The sequence below is a fragment of the Juglans microcarpa x Juglans regia genome, chromosome 7D (genome assembly GCF_004785595.1).
Source record: "Juglans microcarpa x Juglans regia isolate MS1-56 chromosome 7D, Jm3101_v1.0, whole genome shotgun sequence".
Lineage (NCBI taxonomy): Eukaryota > Viridiplantae > Streptophyta > Magnoliopsida > Fagales > Juglandaceae > Juglans > Juglans microcarpa x Juglans regia.
Window position 1 is genome coordinate 10250512 of NC_054606.1, and position 10532 is coordinate 10261043.

At 36.8% G+C, this 10532-nt stretch overlaps 1 protein-coding gene across 1 annotated transcript; it reads right to left on the bottom strand.

Annotated features, from left to right (window-relative positions):
• Positions 1-1559: 1559 nt before the first annotated feature.
• Positions 1560-9982, bottom strand: LOC121239371. Its single transcript, XM_041136615.1, has 14 exons — positions 9813-9982; positions 8808-8917; positions 8238-8365; positions 8000-8150; positions 7799-7908; positions 7403-7486; positions 7246-7294; positions 7050-7141; positions 6240-6375; positions 5358-5437; positions 3765-5284; positions 3429-3542; positions 2542-3297; positions 1560-1979 (listed from the first exon to the last, which is right to left on the bottom strand). Exons 2-13 carry the CDS (start codon positions 8898-8900, stop codon positions 2723-2725), a joined length of 3132 nt encoding a protein of 1043 aa, XP_040992549.1. The 5' UTR covers positions 8901-8917; positions 9813-9982; the 3' UTR covers positions 1560-1979; positions 2542-2722.
• Between the last annotated feature and the right edge of the window lie 550 nt (positions 9983-10532).

The following is a 10532-nucleotide window of genomic DNA, read 5'->3' on the forward strand; positions in this document are numbered from 1 at the left end:
GATTGTTCATCCGGGTTTCGGCCTGGGAACCCGTATATACTCAAACCGGAACTCAGGTTTCTAATCCAGGCCAGAACCTAGATCGGATTAGTCAGGATTAGACTTGAGCTAGACCCGGATGAATCTAGATTTTTAAAAATCCGAGTTTCGGGTTGAACCTGTCTTTTTTTATTATTATGATTCATATTATTATTATACGAAAGCCTACATTGTATAAGGTAAATTCTAAAAAAAGTGATGAGAGATTATACACTCGGTTGAAAGAAAGTCATGATTTTTTAACAATATTGACAGGAAGTTGAATTATTTGATTTGAGGATGGACACTTCGAGTCTTTTAAGAAAGTCATGATTTTTTAACAATATTGACAGGAAGTTGAATTATTTGATTTGAGGATGGACACTTCGAGTCTTTCAGGTGTACTACATTTCATTTAATATATCATTAGGAAAAGAACATCAATGTACTTCGGAAAAATTAATTAAAAAATCTACATAATAGCCTTTCGGAAAGAGTAGCCGATGAATGTATCCTTTTCCAGTTCTCCAGAAACCTTTACTCGAGTGGAAGAAGTGCAATTTCAATTTCTTTGAGTGATTTTCCTTTCGTTTCCAAAACATTGCTCTTCGCAAAACACAGCCAGCAGTCAAAAAGCACCAAAGATCATATACAATACTTGTGCCTAGGAGGGACAATATGTAACACGATCCGTTAACTCAACACAAACAAGACATGATAATAGCGAGTTTTGATTTAGTCTTAACGAATTCGGATCAAAACGGATTAACCTATTAAAACACAACAAGTTGACCCATTATGTCCTATTAAGAAAGTTGAAATTACAATTATACCCTTGTACCTAAAAGTAAAATTGATGAAATTTTAATTTCGATATTTTATTGTCTTGATTGTAATTTTAGACTTGCAATTAGTTTTATATTTTTTTTATAGATATTGTGATTTTAACATTTATATAAAATTATATTAAACTTAATCAACAGGCTAATTACAGGTTTGTTTAACCCATTTACATAAATAGATTAAAATGAATCGAATAGTATCGTGTTAACATATTTCGTAGTATTCACTAACTGGTTATGTCAACCCGTTATGTTAATGAATCATATTAGAATTTGAGATTTTGACATGATAAATTTAACAGATCATACTCGAATTGACCCATATAGTATAATATACATGTTTTGACAATATACATGTTTTGACACGACCTGTTAACACGATTTAACACTCCTATTCGTGCCCTTATTTGCTCCAGTAGGCGCATAACATTGCTCTTGGAGTGATTGTAGGTTATGTTTTTAAAATCCAATATCCGAATTTCAAACCCATACTCAGATTGAGCAGGTCAAGTTTTGGAAACTCAGATTTTGGCTCGAGTTTGATCCAGGCCGAAATCCGAAACCGGAATCCTATTTCCTAGGTTCCAGACTGGGCTGGAAAAAAATTCAACCTGGATGAATAGTCTTAATTAGCCATAAATGGAAGAAAGTGAATGCTAAAGAAGCCCGGAGCTTTCACTACAAATGCTAAAGCTCTGATGACTAAAACCCCCGCTTATATGATACAGAAATAAATCAAGCAACGTTTTCAACTTTTCTTCAGACAATAAAAAGCACGCAAAATCTAAATAATTATAACACATGTACACATCTGGGGAACAAAAAGGCGGCAAATGAAACATGTGAGAAGATGATGGTTATACAGTTAAACTGTAAGGCGGGGGTATTTCTCGGTCCCTCGAAAGTCCAAGACCTCGGGGCCTCGGCCACCCCAACCCAACTTCACGTTTTGTTAGAATTGTGAAGGCAGTGAGTGCTAGAGTCAGAGAAGGGGAAAAGGTAATTTGGGGCATCTGCCAGCCTATTTGATCAATTAAAGCACTCAGCCAGCACCGATAATCTATTCTATCCATCAATGTCATAATTTCATATGACTTGTACAATGGCAGCTTAGTTCACCTGCACATAAATAAAAGGATGTAATACGAGTCAATCTATCAGACAATACCAACTAACAGTAACAAAAAATCAACAAAGAATATTTAGTTTTCATAATTATAATCCCCGCGACAGCAGCAGATTAATACCGGCTAATTGGTAAGCATTCAAGCCATAACTTAGAAATCTGTTTTAATTCTGTTTGAGAATGTTGAGAACAGATTTTGCAACATTAAGTGAGATGAGAATTTTGTGTTTTGTTGGAAAGTTTAAAATATTATGTTTTAATATTATTATTGTTTTGAGATTTGAAAAAATTGAATTGTTTATTATATTTTGTATGAGGATTTGAAAAAGATGTAATGATGACATGAGATTATAATTTTGTATTTTGTCTTTGTGTCCCAAACCAGCCCTAAAAGTAGGCTACAGAAGCATGGGTGCATGCCCGCCCATGGGGGGCTACAAGACCGAAAAGCAGGAAAGAAGTGTGATTCCACGGGGAAGAGAAAAGTCTGCCACAAAACATGCAGCCACCGTAAGACACAAATATAACAAGCGCAGAAAAAAGTTTGGTCCTTACCCGATCGCAACCAGACCCCATATCTTTCAGGAGTTTTTGACGCATCATAGGCCTGTTGAGATCGGTTATGAATTGTAAGTCAGTGCCATCCACTCAATATGGCGCTACCAAATTGCACAAGATTATTTTCATTTGGGTTTAAGCATTGCCAGCCACGCAAGAAGTATCATCCTGACAAGAATCACATCCCAAATGTCCTGTTATAGAGATCACCAGAGCTTGGCGTCCGATACTTCGAATCTTCATAGCCAGTATAAAATTTATTATACCCCAGTCTATCATTTCTTAGGAGCTCTGGCATACCTAGACCATTCCCACTTTGAACTTCATTCCAACTGTCCCAGTGGCCATTAGACATAAGTGCATTTCTAGACTGTTGGAGGGACAGCTGTGCAGCAAAAGGGGACAGATTGCTCGCTTGTGATTGATCCGCAAGCCTTGTAGAAAGGCCATAAGAATTGCTACGATGAGAAAAATTATCATCAATGTCGGTAAATCTCATGTTCTGCTGCTGTGAGAGTGATCTTTGCATCAATAGCTGAAATCTGGAGTCACTTTCATATGCACTTAATTGTGGAGGGAAAGTTGATCTCATGTCTAAGACTGGATTGTTAAGCCCACCTTGAAGTCTCCCTTCACCCACAGCCAAAATTGCAGGATCCATAAACTCAATATCCCCAGTATTAACAATATTTCCAGTTGGCATCGTCTGATATGAGTTTCTCAACAAGGAGGACGGGTCAAGCAAATGATTCCCTGACAAATAAAAGAAAAAAAGTAAATTACCTAATCATTTTCTTTTTCTTTTATCGGTTAATCATTTTCAACATGGAATAGATATGTGAAAACCTGGTTAAAGATCAGGATAAACAATATATATAACTAACCAGTCATGGGGTCAAATGCCTGGTCCATTCTCTTGCTAGAGGAAAAGCCCGGTGGTGGTGCCCTGCTTGACATAGAGAATCCAGGTGGGGCTGAAATTTGTGCCCTTGAAACACCTGAAAAAATTACGGCTGTCATTTTTTTTATAAGCAAAATGAAGGCTCTGTCATTAAATTGATTGCCAAACGGCCCGAAGGCAGCTATCCCCAAAACTAAACAGCTCAGAATGTAATTGATAGAAGATTACATAAAAGCGGAAGCTGCAATTAGATGAAAAAAAACCCCAACATAAATCATAGAATGTAAATCAGAAGTTCAGGAAACTAAAGAAGACTCACCAGAAAGCTTATTAGGAGTGAAAGCGGGATGAATGTTAGCAAGATTCTCAGATTCTTCAAAATTTCGGGAAGAGAAATCATTGCCAATCCCATGTTTTTCCAAATACAAATCTCTTCCACCACAATACTGGCTGAATGATTGGCTCATTGGCAATTGCTCAATGGCATTGAAAGATTGCTGTACATCAAATGGTTGACTTCTCAACTCCTCATGCCTTGCAAAAGAAAACCTCGACTGATTATTATTTGGTGCTCTCCAGGAACCTGATATTATGTGAGAACCAGTCTGAGTATCACCTTCCTTAAACAACTTAGCCAGATTCTGAGGGGATCCCAACGACTCATCCCATGGGTCACAGTCCAATGACAATATATTTGATATTATACTGCTCTCTCCTTTATCGACAGCAGCATTGCCCTCATTATTTGTCACACCACTCAAGAATCTCCCCATTTGCTTCCCTTTATCTTCATTTGGATGCAAAAAGGAATGCTCCAAGGTCATATCCAAACCAGGGGCATTGTTCACCAAGTTATCAGGGAAACCATTAGATATCACTGAAATGCTAGATGAATGTAGAAGCGAACGGTCACTGACCCTATTATCCACAGACATCGGACGATCGGCATTTAAACTAAGTGCACCATAATCCTCACCATGCTGAAGAGGATGAGACCTTGAAACATGGAGCGAATTAGCCAAATTGGTCAAATAAGTAGACCTACTTACAACTTCTGGGTCCTTGAGTCTTTGACTCTCAAAAGATAGTATATCATCTTCAACTTCAGAAGATGTATCTTGTATTACTCGAGTATGTGAATCTGATATCCAGTCACACTGTTCTCTTGATGCACACACCCCATCGATGGAAGGTGCTTTCCCAACAGTTGAGATTAATAAAGGTTCAGTATGTTGCTCAGCATAATCTTGCTGCAACCTTTGAAGTCCAGGTTCTTTAATCAAGACACGATCAAAAAGTGAACTATTAGGTCTGATTGCAACTGAATGTTCATCTCTCGCAATTCTATCAATACTTATTGAAGATACATCAGAGCATAAGTTCTGAATCTGTCCATCGCTGGCAAGCCCTAATTTTTCATTGATAGAACTGCAGGACTCCTCAGTATAAGCAGAATTTGTAACCTCTGGTGGCAGACTAATACCTCTATCATTGTCCTCGGATGCTGGTGGACAAGAAAACTCACTGCTTAATGTTAAAGAAAAAGTTCCATCCGGCATGGCAACTTTCTCAGATGAATTGGTTGGAGAATCTGTAATTATATGCTGTTTCAAAGTGTTTAATGATTCCAGTTTACTGGTTGGGTTTATAGTTTGAATATCTTCATTCAATGTTGGCCTCTTTGTAGCATCACTTTGCAATGAGGAAGCCTGAGTTATGCCTGTAACTGCTGATGTAAATGACAATGTACTAGCAACTGTGTCAGGGTTCTGCTTAGAAGGTCCATTTGTACTTGCTATACTGGAAGCTGGTAGATGGCCATTAGTAGCTCGCATTCCCCTGGTACAAATAATACAAATTTGAGTACTAGTAATTGTCACAAACAAAATAAAGGACAATAATTGGTGCATACCATGAGGCCGCAGCAGGAAGAGATACAGATCTACCAGAACTTCCATTTGGTGGAGAACTTCTAAGAACACTCGCAATATTCTGCTAGATAAATGTAATCAAATCACAACATTTTTAAAGCTTAGTATTCAAGAATACCGTAAGTTAAAACATTTTTAAAAAAGCATGGGTTCTGCAAATCCAAAGTATCTAAGATAATGTAAGTGAACACAGTTCACTCAATCACAGGTTGCTTAAACTTAAGATGATACTCATACATCTCAATTATAAAACTGAGTCTCTCAATATTCCCTTTTCAATGTAAATATTGGATATCTCACTATCATTAATGCTAGATATCTCTTGCATTTGTATCTCTCCAGTATTTTGGCCACAACCATTATTCTGAAAAACAAAAAAGCATCATCAATCCTATCCAATTTGTTATACTTACTAGGTAAGTGTTGGATGCCATAGTGTCTCGATAAGTAATTTTCCACTTCCTTGAAGAAAATGAAGTGTACATGTAATGTGTGGCATAAGGTGTGTACCCAATCTTAGAGAGACATACATCCAAAAAAAATGTGAGTGAAAAATTCACACCCACACATTTATAGGAATGATCATTACAAATGGGAAGTCACAACTCTTCTTATCTCATACACCAAAAACGGGTACCAGTCCAACAATAGGCATGTTGGGAACATCTGATACACCAATATTGTGATATAAGGGCATGCAAAAGCAGTCCTTCCACGTGTATTGAACTGTGTACCTAACATAGATCAATTTGATAATGACAAAAATAGACCAAAATCCCTCTGCAATATGTTACTTTAGTGTAAAGCAAACTGCCTATGACAGCAGTAAAGCAAAATGCATAACTTATGGCATCTGGTCTTACAATAGTAGTTTTGACAATGGGCTTTCCAGTTGAAGTGGAACTGTTAATATAATATTCGTCTGGTGGTGGTGGTAACACATTCCCCGAACGCCGCTGCATATTGTTTGTAGCACCAGTAATTTGTTGAACTCGACTCCTTTAAAACCACTATGAAAGTTAATTAATCTTCCTATGAAGACACCATGTAAAGATCAAGCAGCACAAAGCAAAAAAATTCAATCAAAATATTTTTGTAAGATCAATATACCCAATACATGTCATATAAAATTTTCAAATTTCAAATGTAAAATTCTCTTCAAACATTGAAACTCCAACTTCATATACTATCTTTCCCAATAATGTGCAATTCCTATTTTAGTAAAAAACAACAAAAAAACATGACTTTAAGATTTTCCAGATGCTAATCTTATTTTAGCCATGCCACCCGTGGAATTTCCAATCGTGTCAATTAACCAAATCCAGAAATGGTCAAGGCTCCTCATCTTTTCTGATGCTTAGGTTTCACATATATAGTTATTGCCAGAACGAGGAATGTTTTTAAAAGACACCATTGGACGAGGCCAGAGACCAGATTTCTTTCAAAACCAACGTGCTTATAACCAATCACATGAAAATTCCATTGTGCATTGTTAATCACAATTTCTTTCATAGAGAAAGAAAGTTGCAGATGCACGCTCACACTCAATTAGCTCTTGCTGCAGTATCCTCGGAAAAACACAATAAATGGGCATTACCTAAGTGACACCAAGCTAATAACAAGAACAAGGCTTCTAAAAACAAAAATATCACATGCACAACTTATACATTTACCTTGTATATGCTGAAATTATTTCATCTTTAGAGAAACTATCCTCTTGAGGACCAATCTCATGCAAATAGAGACAATCCGTATTGCTGCAGGGCTGCACCAAATATACTCTCCGTACTCAATTGGATGAACAATTTGGCTTATGTGACAACTAAAAAGAAAATTATAATACCTAATAAACCAAGCAAGGATGCATACCACATTTCTCAGCCAAGCATGACAATACTTTGTGGTTCCAAAGCAAGCCCTGGCACATACTCCAAGGGTTATTGAGATTATAACTAAAATGATGCATGCTCATAAACCACCCACTGATAATAGAAGTACTTTTCAAGAAGCATCCGCATGCATATACCTTAAGGATCTGCCATCCAAAATAAACCCATGTACATTTTGAATACAACGAATAGCTTCCTCCTCTTTGGAATAGGTAATATAGCTGGATACATGAGCATTTAGTAAGTACAACACTAATTACCCGTGAACGAAGGTAATCAAAACAATGTTATAAACCAAATAACTCAAAAAGCCCTATAAAACAGGATCACCGAAAAACGAAAAGGCAAAAACTATGAAGGATACTATAATGGGAAGGAAAAATAATAGTAAAAATGTATGCAATTAAATTCAAACGACATTTTACACTTTGAAGCATTAGTAACACAAAATTTAAAATATCCAACAAGACAGACGAACATGCAGTGCATCATGTGTTGAGTAACCAGGCGAAAATAAAATATATGTTGCTTACACACTACATGTATTGTTTGGAAATTGTTGAATTACACCAGCTGCAGTCCGAGACATGGACACTTTTAGAACCTTACCATACTGACCAAAATATTCACGGTGTTGGAGAAGCTGCATAAACATTAAAATATATTCATGCACACCTCAAAAGAAATCAACCAAACATAATGAGTTGATTAGAGAGAGGAAAGAGAAAGGCTACATCTTCATCTGCCAGATTTAAAGGCAAGCCAACTATGTAAACAAGGTTCCGTTGAATCACGCGAACACTGCTCAGTTGCTTCCGTCCCTCAGATGGTTTGGATTTAGCCTTCAGGCACTTTTTCCTATCCATACTGATTTCAGCCACCATCCTGTTGAAGAAAATAAAATGAAAGCAGCATTACAAATACTAATAAAGATTCCACACCAGCAGCAAATACTGTTCATAGAATAATCACCTCTCACAGTTAGCAGCCATCCCAACAATCTTTACTTTGTCATAAGGGGAGCGACAGGCAGGACACCGCCCCTCTGTCTCATCCTTTTCAGCCATCTCCAGGATGTGATGCCAGCACCAAACACATATCTGTATGTAAGTGGACAAAGGTTCAGAAGATAATTAAGAAAGCAAATAGTAATATGGTTGACACCAGAAATGTAGACACAGCTAGTTCATCTACAAAATTAAGAACATATTTTGTATAAACTCGTCATACTATTAAGAATTACAAAGCAGCAATTCTATAGTATCACAACCAAGACCAAGAGAATGGAGAAAGTGCAACATATTCTTCAAATTCATCCCGTGTATACTTCATTTATTGCTGGTTCAGCAGCTAACATGATGAAAGGAAAATGCATCGCAAGAGCGCGGGATAAAGACGCACGTGATTGAACCTCTGTAGTGAACAACGATCAGAAAAGGAAAAACAACTCGATATACTTGTTAAAATATATACTCCAACAAATAAAGTTAATCTACTCACTCAAAAACCGTCTACCCAAAAAAATAATATACAGTCTCAAACCTCATAACCACATTTACATGGCTTCAACTGCTGATCAGTCAAATCCATCTCTTCTGCGCAGAGAGGACAAGTCTTTTCTCCCTCGTCACTCATGATTTACCTGAAACAATCTGGAGAAAGGAAAAAAAATGATGCTATGGAATCGACAACAAGTCCACCAGATGCCCAGAACAAATACTAGAATGAATATAGCATATATGCAAATAAATCATTAAGCTTGTTTCGGTAGATGGTAACAATAGCGAATTTTAAACCTTCGAAAGACCAAGGTAAGTCTTCACCTCCTTTTTAAAACGATACGGGATTAGATGCACAATTTAAAATCTAACATTCCTTTCCCTTCAATAGTTTGATAAAGTATTAACGACTAAGGCAGAATCTGACAGCCGTAGCTTACAAAATACATACCACTCATCAAGCAATAACAACTTCACAGAAAAATAAAAGAAAAATGAGTGAAACCAACCCAAATATTACAATAACAGTAGAAAACATCAAATCTAACCAAAATACATTTTCAAACCACTTGTGAGTCGTGACGTTCCTTTGAAAAAATCCAAATTCACATTCTAAAAGCCCTATCCATTCAACGTATCAGCATTTTGCGGCTAACTGTTAAAAATTAAAAAAAAATAACGATAATCCAGAAATCGATCAAATAAACATCGCCTCAAAGATTCCACAGATCATTCAAAGAAATCAAACAGGAAAAATCCCCCCATATTAAACTATATTAAATAAGGAACTAGATATAAAATAAATGACCTACTTTCTAATCAGAATCGTTGACATGCAGGACACAAAATCCGAACCAAACAAGTAAACGGACACAAATCTGGAAATGAGTGTAACATACAAACGTCTCCAATTGTCCCAAAATATAGATGAAAGCAGATTGAACTTTGGAAAACGAAACCTAAAAAAAGGGGATAAAATTGGGGATCTTAGAAAGAAAGAGGAAGGATCCAGGAACTAGGAATTTGAGATTCAAGCTGAAGGACTTACACAGTTGAGGGATCGAGAAGAGCAACGAAACTGCGAGGATGAGAATGTGTGAGAAGCGCACGATAGAGAAGGAGAGAACCACAAGAGAGGCCTAACGGGGAGAGAGAGAGAGGGAGAGAGAGAGAAGAGAGAGTGCTGTTGTGTTTGGATGGCTTTTTTCTTTCTTTTCTGCTCTGCGTCGCTGTCATTTATAAATATTATCACACATCTTTTCCACTTAAATGCCCTGGGGTTTGTAAAAAAAAAAAAAAAAAAAACCCTGGGGCTTTGTCTTAATTCCGGGTATATGGTTTCGGTTTTATCGGGTTCGGTAACCAGGTTTTCCAAGTGTTGGATATCTCCAGTTGGCCGGGGGAGCCCCCGCCCCATCCCATGTGGACTGCAGGGTATCTCTCCCGAGGGCGGAACCCAAGCCCGTCAGACTAGCCCATATTATATATGTATATATATACACTAGTAAGGGGAGACACGTGCATTGCACGTGTGTCCAATTGAAAAAATATGAAAAATCTGCTACTGTCAATCCACAATGAATAACAAAATGACAATTTAAATTCATACAATTTCTTAATTTAAAATATCAATGGATAGAGTTTTATCTATATTTTAAAATTTTATTTCTGATCATAAAAAATATAACATATGTTGTGCAAAATATTGATAACATAACATAAAAACTTTAATTATAAATTGACAGATTTATGTTTATATTTTTAGAAT